Source organism: Cyprinus carpio, chromosome A2 (genome assembly GCF_018340385.1).
Source record: "Cyprinus carpio isolate SPL01 chromosome A2, ASM1834038v1, whole genome shotgun sequence".
Lineage (NCBI taxonomy): Eukaryota > Metazoa > Chordata > Actinopteri > Cypriniformes > Cyprinidae > Cyprinus > Cyprinus carpio.
This window is the reverse complement of record NC_056573.1, coordinates 26,119,991-26,141,953: the sequence shown is the minus strand read 5'-3', so window position 1 is coordinate 26,141,953 and position 21,963 is coordinate 26,119,991. Positions and strand designations below refer to the sequence as shown.

The following is a 21,963-nucleotide window of genomic DNA, read 5'->3' as shown; positions in this document are numbered from 1 at the left end:
TTATACATAAAATATTATATATTTATAAAAAATATATATATTTTTTTAAATGGAATATAATTATAAAAATCTATCTCACAGTTACCAATATATATATATATAAATTCGTTTTATATGAGAAATGTATGGAAACCCTTTTTTTGCCATGGAATAAAAAATAAAAATGCTACTTTTTTATCTCATACTCTGACCTTTTTCTCAGAATTGTGAGATGTAAACTCAGAATTATGACTTTCTTTCTTACAGTTCCAAGTTGACATCTTAGAATTTTGAGTTTATATCTCATAATTCTAAGTTTTTCTGTGTGCATGTTTCATCTATAAAAAATAACCTCCTAACACTTTAGCAAAATATCCTCATATAACGCCAATGTCATGGGTTCAGTTCATGCACGAACTTAACAAATGTATGTAATGTATGTGCATTATCATTTTGGATCGGCCAAATGCATGTAAATGTAAATGTCAATTTTGATTATCTCAAAGCTACAGACATGTACTAAAAGATGCACATTAATAACAGCCTTACAACAATACAAAAGCGGTCTGGGATCAGAAGCTGTGTTTCTGTCTTATAAACACTCAATCCATCAGATGAGCACTGGGCCGGTGAGGCGTTGTGATAGTGTGTGTACTCACACCGTTCTCCCACAAAACACTAATGAAACAGTCACACTCTGCTCTTCTCGCTCGCTCTGACTTAACTCCATGAGTCAGAACATCATGATGGAAAAGACAGAAAGCAGAGTGATACAGACATCAGAGAAAGACCGGCACATTTCTCTGAGATACAGCTGATGATAAAATTGTTCAGTTTATGCTATGTGTCGTGCTCATGATGAATGCATTTTGTAAGAGAACAGCACTAACAGTGGCGATCTCTTTGCCAGTTAATTTCTTTCTGTGGGAGTTTTGCCGCGAGTGCTCACTCATGTCACATGTAGCTTCTAGTGTACTGGACCTGTTTGATGACATGGTTGATGTGTGGGGACAGATGAACTGGAGCCAGAGGGGTCTAAGATATGCCAAACCCATTTATTTTACTGTTAGGATTCAAAACTGAAGAGTAAAGTGATTTAGACTCTGAGAAACACTCTAAGGCAATGCAATGTAAATCACTTACTTTACATCAATATGTGCATCAAAAATAATAAAGAAGATCTGGTGTGTTTTTGACTCATAATACATGGAAGCATGCTTGCTAAAGGATGCATGGATTATATGCTGTGTCTGGTGAATTTTAAGAGCTACATGCTAATTCTAAAGTGCAAACACGAAAATATTATCTCTGTTTTGTGATTGTGTGTTAGCATTAGCATCTAGCTCTTCCATTCTGACTCTCCTGAACTCAACCAGGGTTAAAAAAGTGATCAATAACAAATAAAAAACATAGAATTGCATACTACCTTAGGACTCCTAGACGTATGCACATTTTCTGCATGCATAGAATGATGCTAAAATGTGCAGTTTACAACCAGAGCTTATTATGTGAGTACTGTGTGTCACAATGCACCTGATGAACCCTTAATTTTGCTAGTGTGACAAATGAACCGGAAGTGACATGAGCTTCAGCCTTTATCTATATTTTATTTAAATGTAACATTTTCAATATCATGAAAAACAGATAATTAAAAAAATTATATATATAGATATATTATATATATATATATATATATATATATATATTATATCTATATATATATATATATATATATATATATAAAATCATATAGTAAAATTTTGTATATATTTAAAAAACTACATATTTTTTCATATACAATGATTTTTTTATATATATATATATAATTTTAATCTAAAAGTTAGATATTATGAAAAATATATCATTTGAAATATTTACACCATTTTTAGAAACAGTATTTTACATCTTTAAACATTTAAAGCATCCAACATATGGTTTCATATACTACAGTATGCAGTATCTAGTACACACTCCATAGTATTTAGTATGCCAGTATTCCATTCCCAACACAGCACATGAATTCTTAGTGACTGGTCTGATTTCATTAGCATTATGTATATGATGATAAGACTTGTCCGTTGTTGTCAGGAGACCCGGAGAATCCTCTAAGCCGTTAATCTCTGTCTGGGATTCTGTCTGGAAAAGTCAAGGGACCCTGTGTGTAACACCATCCCCGCACGGGCCGCGCACACAGTCCCAGAGGGTGTTCTGGACCCATAAGCAAGCCATCTCCATCACTACAGCGAGCGTCAAACACAACGGAAGCTCTTTTAAGCTCTCTCATTTGGCTAAAAGGATGCGGTGGCCTCCGGAGAGTTGGGAATGTGATTGTGTGTGTGTGTGTGAGTGTGAGAGAGGAGGGATTTGTATGTGTCCAGCTGGTTAATGAGAGGCTGTCTTTGCACTCAAAGACAATTCCTCTCGTCTCGCTGGGTCAGTGGGTTCCCTATTGTGAGAGGTTAATAGGGAGGCGGAGCCTGCAGTCAGAGGCGTCTGACACTGGGCAGCTGGTGAGAGATTACCTCTGTGCTCAGCTAATGTCTTCACAATGACCAGCTTCTGGGAATCTGGTTAGCTGTTTGAATGGAGGACAGAAGCTTAAAAATAGATGCATTTAATGCACTTATTTAATAAAGTATGCGTTTCAAGATTTTTTTAATTTGTTGTATAATGCAATGCATACTATGTTATATGCATTATATATTATTATATTATTATAATATTTGTTATATATAATAAGATAGATATTTGCATATAAATAGATATTATATAAATAATGTGCAATTTATCTATTTTATTTTATAACATATAAAACTGAAATTATATAATAACATAATACATATAATGCACACACACACACACTCAACTCAAATTTTTACCATGTATAAAAAGTTAATTACTTTTATTATTTAAATTAATCATTTGATCTTTTTTATCATTAAACCTTTTATTTGTTAATGATATATATTAACTATATTATTATATCATCTATATCTACATCTATCTATCTATCTATCTATCTATATCTGTATATATATATACACTGCCGATCCAAAAAAAAGTCACACACTCTAATATTTCGTTGGACAGCCTTTAGCTTTGATTATGGCATGCATTCGCTGTGGCATCATTTCGATAAGCTTCTGTAATGTCACAACATTTATTCCTGTCCAGAGTTGCATTAATTTTTCACCAGGATCTTGTATTGATGATAGGAGAGTCGGACCGCTGCGCAAAGTCTTCTCCAGCACATCCCAAAGATTCTCATTAGGGTAAAGGTCTGACTCTGGACTCTGTGGTGGCCAATCCATGTGTGAAAATGATGTTGCATGCTCACTGAACCACTCTTTCACAATTTGAGCACGATGAATCGTGGCATTGTCATCTTGGAATATGCCCGTGCCATCAGGGAAGTAAAAATTTATTGATGGAATAGCCTGGTCATTCAGTATATTCAGGTAGTCAGTTGACCTCATTCTTTGGGCACATAACATAATCATCCATGCAGTAATTATCCAATGGGAGGATCTTTAATATTTGCTTAGTTAAATCCAGGTGGTGACTTTTTTTTTTTTTTTTTTTTTTTTTTTTTTTGTGTGTGTATTTTTTATATTTTGTTTAAATATATTGTATTTAAATAAAATTAATTGTTTTTGTTAATAAAATAAAGTACTTTAATAAAGTAGACACACAATATATATATATATATATATATATATATATATATATATATATATATATATATATATATATATATATATTTATGAACTGCTCAACATCTAAAAATATTTTTATTAAGAAATTACAATTAAAATTATTCAAATAAATGTTTAAATTATTAAGAAATTAGTTATATATATATATATATATATATATATATATATATATATATATATATATATATATATATATATATATATAATTTTCATAAATGAATATTTACATATATTTAAAATGTTCTTCAGATGCATATTATAGTTAATTAGCCTAAAATCAAATCTAAAATATAATTTAAAAAACAAATATATATATATATATAAAGAAGAGCATTATGTCAGATTTTAGCTGATATGAGGTCAGTGATATATCAGCTGTTTTTCAGTGGCTTTGAATGTGGCTCATCTTGTCAGAACTATCCGTTAATGAATCAGCATTTGCTCTCAGCTGATCACAGGCACCTGCTCCCTGCCACAAAAAAAAAGATGAAGGGAAAACAACAACAGATCTTTTTCCCTTGAGATGTCCAGTTAAGCTTTGCATTGTCATTCTGAGGGATGGTTAGAGGGCTGCCATCTGGACTAATAGACGAGCAGGCGAAATGAACAGGACGGAGTCCACCTGGACCACTGAGGTTTAGTCACCCTGAACCGCTCCTTCGTCTTGACAAGGTTACTAAACACATTGGGTTAAGGGAATATGACTTGTGTTAACCCATAATATCCTGTTGCTTATACTCAGCGATGTGTGGTTTGTTTTGACGTAGATGATATCTCTAATAATGCAGCTTGTTGAGAAGTTTGCTGTTACAGAACAGATGATCACAGATGATGCATTCAGTCTATCTGGACCTGTAGAGCATCAGTGTGGATCTAAAACCACTGCTAAAAGGCCAAATAATTCTCACTGAAATGCTCTTTTTCCCAGACAAGCTGTACTGAGTCACACTCTCTCTCTCAGTGCCAGATACTATGAAGTAGTTTTGTCCACTCAGGGGAGGAAGGGCCGGGCCTGGAATAATGTTTTCCTCTGTGCTGCTTTTCCCACACAGTTTCATCTCTCAGTTTTCAAACTGCTTCTCTTACAGATGTAGCCAGAAGGGTAAATGCAATAAAAAGGGATGCAAGAAAGGTTATGCTTTGAATGGCTTGCTTTCACAGAACACTGCATCCCATAATGCATTGTGCTTGACTTGACCTTTCATTGCCGCTGTGACAAATGACCCAAAAGTGAATATCAGTTGTGATTTTTAACTTTAATACTGTTAAGCCTGACATATAAAATAATAACGGAACAGTTTATTGAACTTTTACGCAAAATATTAAGTGTTTTATGTTTTATATTTGATCCATCATGCTTTTATGGCTCATATAGTGAGAATATGAAGAGAAAAAAATGGTCAGTTTTATTCAGAGCAAAAATCTGCAATTTGGTGCAAATGTTGATATTAATTTAGACAAAAAGTATGAAATTCTGATGCTTGTAATGTAAATCAATGAGATGTTTATAAAGGTAAAGCAGATACATACAGTACATAAAAAATCTCACTCTATAGCTCCAATAATATCTCTTAGTATGATGATATTTAAATTCTTAGCTTTATGATCAAAGCACATAATGCAATGCAATATAATGATGACTGAGAGATAAACAAATAAATGTTCCTCAAGAGCCCGATGATCATATTTGATAATTAATTTTTATAAAAATGACGTCTGGATAATCAAATAAAGCCAAGCTGCTTCAGTACAGTAAGTGTTCATCTTGAAATATTACTAACGATATAAAAGTTATTCTTATACAATCACATATAAGAACCAGTAAAGATTTGACAGCAGAAAGACACGTGAAGCACGAGCTGAAGGTGGAAGTTTGTACAATTACACTAAAAGAGCTTTTACTTGCTAAAAAAGTCTAAACTATCAATCATGCGACTGAAAGCATAGCTTGTGTGTTACAGGTTTATCAGCAAAGTTATGATCATGTTAATCATTTAGAGGCTTTAGAAATGCTTGCATCAATTATGATACAGCACGCTTTATAGGGTTTAAAAGATGCATGTGCAAAAACAAGTGATTTATATTGTTGCAAAGGGATATGCTTATGTCATTTGTGCAACACAAAAAAATATCTATTTATTTTAAAAACTTATTTTTAAATTTAGATTTTATTAAAAAATGATTGCAATCCTTTTAACCCGAGAAAAACAATGCATATAGCTGAATCAATTATGCAAAATACTGGGCATGTTACAACAATGTAGCATACTACTGGTTGGAGCATTTACTCTGTATTAATTTTAATATTTTATAAGTTATTTACAAAAGCAGTAGGCAGTATATACAGTAATGCATTGCAAACACAGTCAGAGAAAGAGATGAAAGCGATGAAGAGCGTTGAGAGTCAGTCACACACACCGTATCTCTCACCAAAGTACCGTTACAGACACTCTCAATATAACAGTCCCGGAAAAGGAAAACAAGCGTGCATGTTGCTTTATTTTTAGAAAGTGCTAATGCTAGGCGCTAACGTCTGAACAGAACCTGTGACTTTTCTTTGAATTAGAGACAGAATTTAATTAGCGGCCCACAGCAATGCTTTGATAAGCGGCACGGTGCTTTGAAGATTAAATATTTTGTTTTTCACCCTCTTCACACTGAGCGCCAAAGCCATTTTACCAAACTGGGACCCTTGTTCATTAGTGCTGAATGAAATTAAATTTGTGCTTTCACAAGGATAAATATGAGAATTTGACTTTGAAAGTAACTCTGGACCTTCTTTCTGATTGTTACGACGGCATTTTGTCCCAGTTTGAAAAAAAAAAAAATCTAATATTATGAGAATAATACTACGAGAATAAAGTCGAAATGTTAGAGAATTTAAATAGTAGAAATTAAAGTTATATTATTTTGAGACTAGGCCTTTATTGCACATGTAAATGTCCCAGATTTAGAGCACCGGGAGAAGTTGCATCATCTTACCGGGATGAGGAAGAGTCCATTTTAAGGACTCGCAGAAACAGCTTAATATCAAGAATATGATTTTTATTAACAGACTGAACAAGAACAACTTTTTATCTTAACATCAGCTCACACACCCAATCGACATTCCTTCAGGGGGCGCTGTAGCTCTCTTATTTAACGCTTTTTTAATACACTACAAATATATGTGGGATTATTAGCAGAAATCATACCGTGTGCCATACTCACGGGGACAGTATGCTTGGAAATAATATTTCATATCTTTCATTGCATTTGTTATTTGTAGTGTGCCAGCCACCCAATAGCATTAAGATTCGTGCTTTTGATAGACCTACTTTTAATGTCTCAGCTTTCAAAATCAGTTTTATAGCGAAACACAAATTATGTGTCTTACAATAATGTGTTTTCAACCTCTTTAATGATCAGATATCGATATCGCTGTATTCATGTGAAACAATTCATTAAATTAAACTGTTTTCTTTGTGAAAATTCCAAATATGTGAAAATTTATTCTCGAAATATTTCGACTTTAATCTCGCAATATTTCATTTTTAATCTCGTAACATTTCGACTTTATTTTCGTAGTAGGCCTATTACAACTTTATTCTCGAAACATTTCGACTTTATTCTCGAAACATTTCGACTTTGTTCTTGTAGTAGGCCTATTATGACTTTATTCTCGAAATATTTCGACTTTAATCTCGTAATGTTAGATTTTTTTTTTCAATGTGGCACTAAAACGCCGTCGTAGATTGTGGACACACACTTTCTTTAGAGATCGTTAAACAAAGTACTGTAGTGAATGTGACAGACATAATTCACCATTGTTAAGTGTAGTTCTGTACACTGTGTTCTGCATAACTGTTCAGGGATCGTGGTCCCTTTAAATGTTCGGAATGCGTGATGACGTAAAACGCCGGTCAGCGCCATTATTCTGTATTCTGTTTTTTGCTTTAAAAATAAACGAGACACGCATTCGTGTGCTCAAAGTGAGAAGTTGTCCCTTGCAAATTACTGCAATTTCCACAGTACCATATTAACATGGTTTTTGATTGTATTAATGATTTATTCTGCATATAAAAATATGTGAATGCAAACATTTCTAGCTAAGTAAAAAATACCACACGAATACCAGAAAAATACTATTATACTTAAATAGTACTGTAAATAAATAAATAAATAAATAAATGTAAGAAAACCGTGGTATTACCATTATGGCCAAAAAAAAAAAAAAAAAAAAAAATTATGAGTTTATTTTAAATTAATAGCATAGGTTAATTTTTTTGAAAAGGTGTTTAAAATAATAAAACTAAATTAACAATTAAAACAAATAAAAATAATAATAATTGTTTTTTATTTTTTATTTTATTAAATATTTGATTATTATTATTATCAACATAACCAAAAAAATGGGTGATTTTAAAGAATACCACAAAAAAAGATACACTTTTTATACACTTTTTATGTTTATTTTAGTAGCACAGGTACATTTTGTGTAAAAGGTGTTTAAAAAAATAACAATAAAATATTTAATAAAAAAAAAAAAATAGCTTTCTTCTCATGGCAAAAGGTCAGACAATGCTGTTCCTAGAAGTGTCATTTCAATACTATAAATACAGTAGCCATTTAGTACCGCTGTACATATCAAAATACCATATATAGTTTTACCATCTGATACCATACTGTACTGTAGCAGTGTCAGTGTTTTGTAAGCAGTCGTATAAGAAACTACCTCTGATTCACATACTGAAGAGAAACCTAAGTAGAAATATTGGACTAGAGATATTGAGCACACTATTATTTGTGTGGATTGGATTGGATTGAACATGCACACAGAGCATAATCTATTTAGCCTGGATCTTGTGTTTTTTACCTCTAAGCAAAGCAGCGAAGATTAGAAGAGCTGTGCTGAACGTTTATCTCCTTCAAATATATGAACACAGATTTAAAGACAGCAAATTAAATATGCTTCTTCTAATATTACACACTCATCCACCATAAAAACACACGCACTTGCTTCTTAATCGCTCTTGATGTTCCTTAGCAAGATGATGTTTAATACATCTCACACAGCCCTGCTGAAAAGATCACGTATATTCAAAGATGCCACCATTGGTTCTCACATAATACAGGAGTGTTTACAACCTAAATTTTGTTAAAGATTAAACAAAGAACTACATTTCAGTCTGTTCTTCATACAAACCTAATGCATTCCTGTACCTCAGTAAACAGTAAAAAATTGTGTGTTGTGCAGAGAAGGTGTTGTGTTTTTTTTTCAGGGGGTGTTTAATTACTTAAAATTTTTATTTTTTTAGTTTTATATGTGTCTTTTTGTATAAATATATGTGAAATGTGTTTTTATATAAGTGTTGTAGTCATTCATTAATACAACAAAATATGAAAGAGCTGACCAAAATACATTACTGTTATTTTAGCATCAATGATATATTATACGTTTTTATTAATATTTTATTTTTAATTTATTTTTATTAAAATAATTCATTTTTATGTTTTCCATTTCCATTTAAATTTGTTTGTTTTAATAACTTTTTTCTCATTTAATTATCTATATATTTTTTATTAATTTTTATTTCAGTTTTATTTTAATACTTCGTTAAACTAAAATAAAACGAGAAATGATACCTAGTCAACTAGCTGAAATTTGAATTATTTTTTTTTTTACATTTGATTTCACATATCAAATATTTTTAAAATGGTTTTAGATTTAATTTGAATTGTAGTTAACAATAATAACCCTAATACAGTAGCGCCGTTTTCCCCCAAATAAAACAAGTGTTCTGGTGCCGTGCTCAGTTCAGGTTGTGTTTTGTGTATGCTCCCTGCACCAGCCAGAGAAATACAGAATCTGAAGAAATCATATCTCTGTACTGAAGATTTTTCAGCCTTTTGACAATATTTGACTAAAAACATGAAAAATATAGAATATCGAAAACAATTTGCCTTTTCAATGTACACTTCTGTCATTTTTAATAATAAATATTTGTGAAGATATTTTCCCAAAAGATATTTTTGTGCAAGATTTTGTGTCATTTATTTATGAAGATTCAGGGTAGCGTGAAAGTGTAACATTCCAGTGTAACTGGTTGCCAATTAGCTTAAAAATATTTCAGATTTAAGTAACAAAGATAAATGCATTAAAAAAAAAATCTAGTTACAAATAATCAAGAAATGTCCATTCTGTTTCCACTAAATGAACACAATGAAGAATTCAATTTAGTTATATGCACTGACATAATAAATAGCAAAATATTATTGCTATATACTGTATATAAAAGGGTCTTAAAATTGTATTAAGGATTATTGACTCATATTTCTTACAGAACTGACAGTTTAAAGTTAAAACACCTTAATGGTGGAATTGTTTCTCAAACATGCAGCTTTTCTCTTCACGAGACATTAATTGATGGACTGGAGTGCTGTGGAGTATTGTGATGTTTTTATGAGCTGTTTGGACTCGCATTCTGACGGCACCCATTCACTGCAGAGAATCCATTACTGAGCAAGTGATGCAATGCTACATTTCTCCAAATCTGATGAAGAAGCAAACTCACCTACATCTTGGTTGGCCTGAGAGATTTTCAACAAATGTTTATTTTTGGCTGAACTTTTCTATCAATATGACAAGAGCCCACACAGAGACTTCTGTGAACATGTCTGCGCAATGAAGCACACAACTGACTGTGTGTAATTTATGTTAAAGAACAAATATTCAAAGAAATATATTTGAAAGGCTAATTCTCCCAGTGTTTGGACAACAACCTGATCAGCTCTATTTTATGTGCTTATACCACATAATAACATTTGAGATTTAACAGAATCCTCTGAAACCTGGAGCACCATTTCAATTGCATGCTGATCTATCTGAACAACAGTCTGAGACCACGTTCTGGACGTGTGGCGGCAGTACGGGGCATTACAAATGACAGGCGGTCATTAGCGAGCCGCAGCACATGAAATGACTGAACTGTTTACAAAAACCTCCATAAGTTAATGCCATATCACAGCCTGACAGATATAAACCCATCTGAGAGCCTCTCTCTCCTCCTCTGAGTATCTGTCTCTCTCTCTCACTTCCTCTCCTCCCCTGTGAGGCAGGAATCTGCCAGGAGGTTTCATAACAGGCAGCTCAGTTGGATTAATTCTGGTTGGGGTGCCAATCCCACTGCAGGAATCAGAGCTGACAGCAAACAGCCTGGACACCAGTGATAGCACACACAAGACATTTCCATACAATAACAGCAAAAAGTGTCCTAAATTAACTTCAATTTAAATAAGTGAATTTAAATATATTTTATCACAATGACAAAAAAAAAAACTAATTAAATGGGATTTTTTTGTTTATTCCTTGCTTAATGAAAAAGAAGCCTATTTCAGTTTCCTCCAAAATTCTTAATACCTAAATGCAAAATAATAATACAAAAATTTTGAATTAATTTTATAATTTAAATTTTAGAATTTTGTTTTAGATTTTTTAAAATAATTTATAAATTCAATGCACACAGACTGAAGTAGTTTTAGTCTTTTTGGTTCTTTTAATTGTGATGATTTAATCAGCTAATCAACTCAAAACACCTGTAAAGGTTTCCTGAGCTTTCAAAATGGTCTCGCAGTTTGGTTCACTAGGCTACACAATCATGGGGAAGACTGCTGATCTGACAGCTGTCCAGAAGACAATCATTGACACCCTTCACAAGGAGAGTAAGACACAAACATTCATTGTCAAAGAAGCTGGCTGTTCACAGAGTGCTGTATCCAAGCATGCTAACAGAAAGTTGAGTGGAAGGGAAAAGTGTGGAAGAAAAAGATGCACAACCAACCGGAGAGAACCACAGCCTTATGAGGATTGTCAAGCAAAATCGATTCAAGAATTTGAGTGAACTTCACAAGTAATGGACTGAGGCTGGGGTCAAGGCATCAAGAGCCACCACACACAGACATGTCAAGGAATTTGGCAACAGTTGTTGTATTCCTCTTGTTAAGCCACTCCTGAACCACAGACAATGTCAGAGGCATCTTACCTGGGCTAAGGAGAAGAAGGACTGGACTGTTGCCCAAAGTCCTCTTTTCAGATGAGAGCAAGTTTTGTATTTCATTTGGAAACCAAGGTCCTAGAGTCTGGAGGAAGGGTGGAGAAGCTCATAGCCCAAGTTGCTTGAAGTCCAGTGTTAAGTTTCCACAGACTGTGATAATTTGGGGTGCAATGTCATCTGCTGGTGTTGGTCCATTGTGTTGAAAACCAAAGTCACTGCACCCGTTTACCAAGAAATTTTGGAGCACTTCATGCTTCCTTCTGCTGACCAGCTTTTTGAAAGATGCTGATTTCATTTTCCAGCAGGATTTGGCACCTGCCCACACTGCCAAAAGCACCAAAAGTTGGTTAAATAACCATGGTGTTTGTGTGCTTGACTGGCCAGCAAACTCACCAGACCTGAACCCCAGAGAGAATCTATGAGGTATTATCAAGAGGAAAATGAGAAACAAGAGACCAAACAATGCAGATGAGCTGAAGGCCACTGTCAAAGAAACCTGGGCTTCCATACCACCTCAGCAGTAACTGATCACCTTCATGCCACGCCGAATTGAAGCAGTAATTAAAGCAAAAGGAGCGCCTACCAAGTATTGAGTACATGTACAGTAAATGAACATACTTTCCAGAAGGCCAACAATTCACTAAAAATGTTCTGAAGTATTCTAATTTGTTGAGATAATGAATTGGTGGGTTTTTGTTGAATGTGAGCCAAAATCATCACAATTAAAAGAACCAAAGAATTAAACTACTTCAGTCTGTGTGCACTGAATTTATTTAATACACGAGTTTCACAATTTGAGTTGAATTACTGAAACTTTTCCACAACATTCTAATTTATTGACATGTACCTGTTTATATATATATATATATATATATATATATATATATATATATATATATATATATATATATATATATATATATATATAGTACTGCTTTAAATCAATGGTGAAATTTATGGGGGAAAAAATAGTGTAATACAATATATTTTTTTAAATCTTTGAAAAATTATGGAAATTATTAACGGAAAAAAAAAGTGAAACATCCAAACACATTGCTTTAATGCGAATTGGGGCGGGGGCACAAATGACACTAACAAGAACAAGAAATGCAGACAAACTTGTCGCGAAATGTCACGCGAGAAACTGAAAACACAGTGGTTCAAGCCACTATTGATATCTACAGTATTTTAAGCAAGACAACACAAAAAAAAAGAGGTCTATGTGCCTCAAACCATGTAACATGTAAATCTTCTAAATCAAAAGCACCAAGCAGGGCAGCTTTATATTGTAAAACACAGACGGGTGGAAACTGTGCTTTGACAATCTTGAAATCTAGAGTTGCACCGTCCTGAACTCAGATGACACTGAATGCTGTATTTTTAGTTCAGAATCACTCCTTCACTGCCAGATCAGTATTTAGATACTTACGGAAACAGCATCCCATCTGCCCAGCTTAACCTCATTCCAATCTGTTTAGCATGCGAACAAAAGCCATCCAAACCTGTGCCACGCATGCAGGTAGAAAATAAAGGTACTTTGAAAAGATCTTGCTGATCAAGAACTGTTTTATACAGTATGGGTTCTTGAGTTGCTATATGGTTCTCTGGATATTCAAAAAAAAAAAAAAAAAATACTACTTACTGTCAAATAATTGGTTGTTTCCTTTTATTCATTCCTTTTTATTATTATTATTATTATTTTTGTATAGCTTTTATGTTTTAGCATTTGTAAAAAATATATATATATATATTATTTAGCAATTTGGTATTGAGCATTTAATTTAATATATTATTTATATATTATTTATTATTATTATTTTATGTTATTAATTATTATTATTATTATTATTGTTGTTGTTGTTGTTTTTAAAAGCTAAAGCAAAATACCAAGAAATTTGTTTTAAAATATTTTATTATTTTTATATGTATAAATAAATGTTTTGGTATTTTGCTTTACATTTTAAGAGCAATAAATTAATTAAAGATAAATTACACTGATTGACTGATTGCTAGATTGATTGATTGATTGATTGATTGACTGACTGACTGACTGACTGACTGGTTTTAAGGTGTAAAGTCTTTAAAGTCAACATGAAACAAAATAAAACAACCTTACTCACATCATGCAACATTTTGAAATTTAACTACATATACAATGAGAAACTATTTAAACAAACATGTTTTTTCATAAGAATAATGTGCACCAATAAACTGTTCATATTAAGACCAGAAATGTGCATTAAAAAGCAAACAGGTTTAGTTCTGATTTCATGTTGGCTTTAATATTTATACTACTTTAATGTCTAAAAAGCTGTTAACGCTGAAACAAGGTTGGCATCCGGTTTAAACTAAAGGCATGATATCAGCTGGAAAAGTACATCAAGTTAATTGAACATGGCAGTGTGCAAGAAACGGCATGATTCTCCATTTCAATCACATCTGTTGTGTGTGCAGCGAATGGAGGGAAGGGAAAAGGAAGAGTATGGTGTGATGAATGCAGAAAAAGTGAAGCTAGACCTTTTCTGGGGCAAGCCTCCAGAGAGACGCGCTATAGCTCACAAAGCGCTAACACTCATTTCAACCCTTTCTCTTCTTCACACTCATTATATCTGTCCTTGTGTGTGTGTTTACCTTTCCAAAATACATGATAAATATTAATGCAAAAATAAAACAAAAATTAATTTACACCATAAAGACTGACAGCATGCTGAAAAAAAAGTAAAAATCTGTTTTTAAAGGAACAGTTCACCCAAAAACTAACACTGGCACAAGTCATGTCAAAAAAGCAGCGTGAATTTTCTGTTCCACAGATAAGAAAGGCTTCAAACGACACGAGGGTAAATAAACAATGACAGAATTTTAATTTTCTGACGAACTGTTCCTTTAAGAAGATTTGTTGTTCTCTCCAGGGGATGTTTTACAATGCAGCAGATCTCAGAGTATCAGAGGGGATTCTGGGATACCAGTGCAATGATTCACTGTTGTGATCCTCTGCTGTTTGATCTGCAATAACAAGGGTATAGCGAACCCACATACATATTTATAAAGCGGATCTAAAATCTGACTAAATCTGAAAAAGACAATGCAACATAGGAGATACAGACAAATAGGCAAGATGCTCAATAATTCTGCATTTATTTGATCAAAAAAATTCTGAAATATATCAATTTAAAATAGCTGTTTTCTATTTGAATATATTGTGAAATGTAATTTATTCCTGTGATGCGCAGCTGAATTTTCAGCATCATTACTCCAGTCTTCAGTGTCACATGATCCTTCAGAAATCATTCTAATATGCTGACATGTGCATCACATCCATATTTACTCTCCTCCACACTGCAGCAGCATTCATCATCAGCAGACGGCTCTACCCATGACTCAGTCTTTCCAGATGAGTTTCAGATTAACCTGACCAACTCCAGAGAAACTCCTCAGCATCCAATTACAGAAGCAGAGCAACCGCTACGGCCTCTCATGCATTAATGCACAGGACAGCAGGCTTCAAAGTTAATGTATTCATTCATACTTCAAAGCAATTCACAGTACAGTAACAGCGGGTGGAATTCTAACCCTCGGGCCATCCAGGTTTAAGTGCCTTATTCAACAAAGGTGATCCAGCAAGATGTACATCACAGCATTTCTACAGTCTGTGAATCATTTCAAATGCAATATTCTGGGTTATTTACAATTTAAGCACAATAATGCTGTGGAAAACAAGCAGTACTGCAATGAAAACACAATTAATATATAGGTAACACTTTACTATAAGGTTCCATTTGATAACATCAGGTACATTAGTTAACATGAACTAAAAACAAATACAATGTTAATTCCAACATTTACTAATACATCATTAAAATCAAAAGTTATCTTATGGTATTTAAGGGACCTTACATGTACTAACAATGAAGAGTTGTATTTATATTAACTAGTGATAAAAATATTTAAAAATACAAATGTGTAGGATATTTGGGCCATTTTTCTGTCATCTCAATAGCAAAAAGACTCCCAACTTACCTGATTTCACCCTATTGCTCAGTGTTGATGTTAGTTCATGCATTAACTATTAATTTTAACGTGAGCTGCTTCAGGATTTCATTGTAAGTGCATTAATATAAATGGAATTCCTGCTTGTTTTTACAAACTAAAGAAATTATTTTTGTAATCGGCTAAAAGGTTCTCCACAGAAATTAAATGGTAAGTAAACAACCCAGAATATTCCTCTTAGTAACTGTTAACCCCAATTCTCTGTCCTTGGAAATAAACAGCACACATTTATAAAAAGATCGCCACACTACTTCATGAACATGCTTTTAAAGATCTCGTCTTATAAAATACTTCCTAGTGATCCAATTCAATAAAAGTGTGCACTATGCACAGGTGTCTCAATATCTAATAATGAAGCGTGTTGTACCTCTTTGGCTCTCTCGAGCTCGTTCTGCATGGCCTGTTTGGAGATCTCCACCTCGATGAGCTTTTGCCTGAGCTGCTCGTTTTCATCCTCCGCCCGTGTGCGCTTGTCTTCCACCATCTCCAGTTCATTGTGTAGACGCACAGATACATCTTTGGCCACCTATGGATGGAAGGACATGTTATGTTACTTTGTTTTTAACTCTCATTAGTTAAGAGTATTTAACCAGTGATAACTTGTGATCTTAGATATTAAAACACATATTTAACCCCACACACTGCCTATAAAAAAACACCTTGAGGTCCTGCTCCAGACCACGCAGAAGCTCTCCGTCGACGTGTCCGGTCTGAGCTACACGCAGACTCTTCTGTTCAGCCTTGCGCAGGCGGTACTGAAGGATTCGGCAGTTCTTGTTGGAGCGGTCCAGTTCCCTGCGCAGTTCCTGGAGCTGGTACACCTCCTCCTCCAGGTAACTGTCCCTGATCTCCTCCATCTCTGCTCGCAACTCGTCCACTTCATCCTAAAGCAAACCGAATCAGGATTAGAATCAGAATGCACATCAGAATGAGAATCTGGATTAAAAAAGAAAGAGGAAGAGAATCGTATTAACGATTAGAAACAGAATTGAAACCAGAACTAGAATGAAAATCAGAATTTGAATTAAAATAAAATTCCGATTAGAGTTCAAATCAGGATTAAAATGAGGAGAGTCAGAATCAAAACGAAAATCATAATAAAAGTATTCTAAGTATTAGAATCAGAATCAAAATCAAAATGAGAAATAGAATGAAAATCAGAATCAGAATGAACATCAGAATGAGAATCTGGATTAAAAAAAAGAAAGAGGAGGAGAATCATAATCAAGATTGGAAACAGATTTGGGACCAGAAATCAGAATTTGAATTATAATAAAATTCCGATTAGAGTTCAAATCAGAATTAAAATGAGGAGAGTCAGAATCAAAACGAAAATCATAATAAACAAGCCATTAGAATCGTCATTAGAATGAGAATCAATATCAGAAACAGAATGACAATTAGGATTAGAATCAGAATCAAAATGAGAAATAGAATGAAAATCAGAATCAGAATGAACATCAGAATGAGAATCTGGATTAAAAAAAGAAAGAGGAGGAGAATTGTAATCAAGATTGGAAATAGATTTGGAACCAGAACTAGGATGAAAACCAGAATTTGAATTATAATCAAATTCTGATTAGAGTTCAAATCAGAATTAAAATGAGGAGAGTCAGAATCAAAAGGAAAATAAGAAAGAATGGAATCTATGAAAATCATCACTAGAATGAGAATCAATATCAGAAACAGAATGACAATTAGGATTAGAGAATTAGAATGAAAATCAGATTCAGAATGAACATCAGAATGAGAATCTGGATTAAAAAAGAAAGAGGAAGAGAATCGTATTCACAATTAGAAACAGAATTGGAACCAGAACTAGAATGAAAATCAGAATTTGAATTATAATCAAATTCCAATTAGAGTTCAAATCAGAATTAAAATGAGAGTCAGAATCAAAACGAAAATCATAATAAACAGAATGACAATTAGGATTAGAATCAGAATCAAAATGAGAAATAGAATGAAAATCAGAATCAGAATAAACATCAGACTGAAAATCTGGATTAAAAAGAAAGAGGAAGAGAATCGTAATCAAGATTGGAAACAGATTTGGAACCAGAAATAGAATGAAAATCAGAATTTGAATTATAATAAAATTCCAATTAGAGTTCAAATCAGAATTAAAATGAGGAGAGTCAAAATCAAGTGGAAAATACGAAAGAATGGAATCTATGAAAATCATCACTAGAATGAGAATCAATATCAGATACAGAATGACAATTAGGATTAGAGAATTAGAATGAAAATCAGAATCAGAATGAACATCAGAATGAGAATCAGGATTAGAAACAGAAAGAGAATCAGAACTGGAACGAGAACTAAAATGAAAATCAGAATTTGAATTAGAATCAGAATCAAAATAGGGAATCAAGGATAAAATTCAGAATCATACTCATTCAGGAGGCTAATTAAAATTAATCTGATTATGGAATGAACTTGCACTGACATTACTTTATGTAGGAGTAAACCTTAATGAACAGCAGAATGAGAATCAGGATTAGAAACAGAAAGAGAATCAGAAGCGGAATTGGAACCAGAACTAGAATGAGAATCAAAATGAACATTAAAATGTGAATTGGGACTAGAAACAGAAAAATAACCAGAATCAGAATTGGAACCAGAACTAAAATGAAAATCAGAAATCAAAATGAACATCAGAACTAGAATCGTGATTAGAAACAGAAGTAGAATCAGAATTGGACAAGAACAATGAAAATCAGAAATAGAATGAGGGTTGGCACAAAAGGAAAATAATAAATTAGAAGTATAATGAAAATCATAATTTGAATTAGAATAAGAATCAGGCTATAAAACTCTGAATCAATGCATCTGCTCTCAAAGTCCTGTAAAGTTACATGTAAAATCAAAATGAAAATCAGAATCAAAATTAAGATGAACATCAGACTAAAAGCCAGAATGAGAAACAGAAACAGAATAAGAATCGGGATTGGAACTAGAATGAAAATCAGAATTAGGACTGAATTAGAATTAGAATACGAATCCTAATTCAGGATTGATCTAATTTAGCAGTGTACATGAACTGAAATCATGGTCTGAAATGGCAAGAACAACCTTCCTACTACAATAAAGAAAAAAACACTTCAGAAATGACAAAAACAAATAAGACTCCAGGTAAAGAAACTGTAGTCATCTGTCAAAACCCCGTCCTGAACTGTAATGAATGACTGTCATTTGTGCCGCCTCATTTCCCAGTAAATACTGCACAATGCCTCAGCCAATTCAGTGTAAACAAGGTCGAGGAAGAACAACAGAAAGGCAAGGAAAGACAGACAAACAAAGAAGACAGACAGTGACAAACAGCCCAAACACAATGACCTTCACTGTATGATGTTGGGGACAAAGTCATGTGACAGCAGCTGTATAGATGTTCCTGTCAAACATGAGTTATGGTGGACTAAATGATTAATGTCATATTACATATACTATATAACATGGACATATTGCTGTTTATTTGATTAAATATTGATGCATACATGCAGTATAGTATTAATTACAGAGAGATAGACAGACAGAGAGACAGAAATAAGAGCGATAAGCGCACAGACGCTGTGCACATCTGCTTTAGGGAGGCTCCAAACACACGGTCCGGCTCTGGGTCAGGAGGGACGCGTGTTTGTGAATGGCTCCCTCTGAGGGACGCGGTCATTACACGCACAGCTACTAAAGCGGATTAACACCACGTCTTCAGAGACAAACTTATGAAAATCCTGTTTGTGACAGCAGCCGAGCCCCGCGCATCTGACAAAAAAGATAAATCATTTATGGAATTATGCTAATTAGGTCTGCCTTCATCTACCCATCACACAGAGGGTGAAGACTGTGATGCGTTTCCTGCGGGAGTTTGAGGGTCTTTCTGATGCACGCTGGTTTCATCTGTTCCCTGTGGACTGATGTGACCTAAAATCAGTTAAAGTGCAGATTTATGGATATAGATCTTACTCTCCTCACAGTACCGTGGTACTTTTTTTTTTTTAAGTATCTTGGAGTACCTTACTATAATGGCACTGTCATTTGATACCGTCACAGCTCTTCTTGTAAGAGATGTTGCATCATGTTTATTTGGTATTCCAAAGTCCTTCAAAGGCCAAAAAATGTTAGGCCATGTTACTTTTATGTATTTATTTACTCTGGAAAATATGTCTGTCAAAGGACTAAGAAGATGCTTTAACAGACAAATGATGCTGCAGTACTGTTAGTCTAAGAGATGTAAACGAACAGAACATAGAACATAAAGAGGGTCACCATGTGCAAAAACTAATTACAGTCTGTGACTCTCACATGGATTTAGCAGCTCAACCCATAATCCTTCAGATGAAAATCAGACATTAATTACAAATACAAATAACAACTAAAACATATATATATATTTAAAAATTTAAAATATAAATTACATTACATATTTATATTTTATATTGTATTTATAATACAAAATAGAATAAATATAATACAAATCCTTTTTAAAACATTTTATAGAGAGAGAAAAAAATATTTTAAATAATCTGATTATATATGTATATATTTATTTTTTATAAAACAATAAAAAATATGAAGATATCAAAAAATAGTTTTGTATATTATAATAGTTCATGTATGTAGCCTATACACACACACACACACACACACACAAAATAAGATAAAAAAATGCACATTTAAAAAAAAAAAACTTTAAGTAGTACAGTAGGCCTATAAATCAAAGTTCCACACTGTACCATGGTACTACCACAGTTCTTTTTAAAAGTTTAAAGCATCATCATCAAAAAAAAAAAAAAAAAACCTTAATTGCAGCTTCATGCTGATAACACTGAACATTATCTGCTCACCTTGAGGTAGTCATTTTCCGATCGAAGGTCTTCGATTTCCCTCAGCAGTTCCTCCTGGGCCATTTCCTTGCCCTCCGGTTTGAACTGTGCATCTTTCCCGGCTTTGCATTTGTCCGCGTGCGCACCGGGCACAAGTGCAGCCTGAGATCCTCCGCGCACCCGAACCCCGGCCGCCTGCTCGCTCGAACCGGAGCCGCTGCCAGACTCCGCGTCGCTACTGGCGGCCCGAACGAGTCTCTGCTCGTCGGACAGCGGCTCGGATGGACAGTCGGACAAATCCGAGCTGCTGTCCGTCTGACAGACGCCGCGTGCGGTGGGGACGCGTATAGGGGCCAGCCGTGCCTTGATTTTGGCCATCTGCGGAGCGCCGGTATCCACCGCTTTACAGGCCGGTTTCGGCTCGGATGCTGCATGCTGAGTGACCTTAACGGCTTTTTTTGTCACTGAGGGCTTGGTGTTGCTCTTTGCAGGTGCTGATGCGGTTTTGTCTTTCGCGCCCGGGACGGTGCGTCTCGGAACGCGGCTCTGAGGCGTCACCGGCGCGGCGGACGCTGGCTGCTTGTTGAATTTGGGGGATTTTGGCACGATCGGTTTGGCCGTTCGCGAGTGCACATCTTTCAGGACGGGTCTGGCAGGGGAAGGCGCGCGGTTTAACCTCTTCTTCTCCACCTGAGGATGAGGGTGATGGCTCTGCGGTTTGGTGTCGGAGCCATTGGAGCTCTCCATTATACAACCTGACAGACGGATCCAGCCGCGCGCTTCTGTCTCATCACTTCAGATGGACGCGCGCCCGTAATTCACTTGTCCTCAGCCATCGCCGCGTTGCTCCTCACGGAATACGGTGGATGATGTGGTGTCAAGTGCTGGTGGTCTCCGTGCTTCTGTGCGTTTAAAATCAATCCGTCCGTCCATCCCTCCCCCCCTCCCTCCCCGGGATTACAGTATTCCCATCTCTTCCTGCTGTCCTCTCCACCTCCTGGCCGCTTCTCCCCCCCGACTGATGGGAAAAATCTGCAGCTGCTGCGGTCTGGCGCTTCCCGTCCGTGTCTTGAGTCTCGTGGAGCGCATGCGCCTGTTTTTCACACACAAATACCGAACACACCCCTCCTCGCGCTCCGGTACAGGTCCGGCACGCGTGCGTACGCGTGGAAACGCAACGAGAGGTGCGCGCGCACACACTCGCACACACACACACACACAACTACAAAAGAGACACAGGGAGAGAAACAATATTTTTATCATTATAGGGCTATAGCCTATGTGAAAATAAAAAATAAAAATTATATATATATATATATATATATAAAATAAAGTCTAAATAAAACCAATAAATGCAACCGGGGG

General features: G+C 34.7%; 1 protein-coding gene across 7 annotated transcripts in view; it reads right to left on the bottom strand.

The window, feature by feature from the left end:
• Positions 1-21,722, bottom strand: part of LOC109108395 (microtubule cross-linking factor 1-like) — a 57,859-nt gene extending 36,137 nt beyond the window's left edge. For 3 of the 7 annotated variants that reach the window (XM_042712803.1, XM_042712812.1, XM_042712822.1), the window contains exons 1-3: positions 20,620-21,720; positions 16,435-16,659; positions 16,143-16,301 (exon numbers count right to left, since the gene is read on the bottom strand). In XM_042712803.1, coding sequence (XP_042568737.1) covers positions 16,143-16,301; positions 16,435-16,659; positions 20,620-21,345 — 1,110 coding nt within the window. In that variant the 5' untranslated portion in view covers positions 21,346-21,720. Of the gene's footprint in view, positions 1-16,142; positions 16,302-16,434; positions 16,660-20,619 lie in introns of all 7 variants that reach the window. The other 4 variants (XM_042712833.1, XM_042712783.1, XM_042712829.1 and 1 more) reach the window with 4 other exon arrangements.
• Positions 21,723-21,963: the final 241 nt, after the last annotated feature.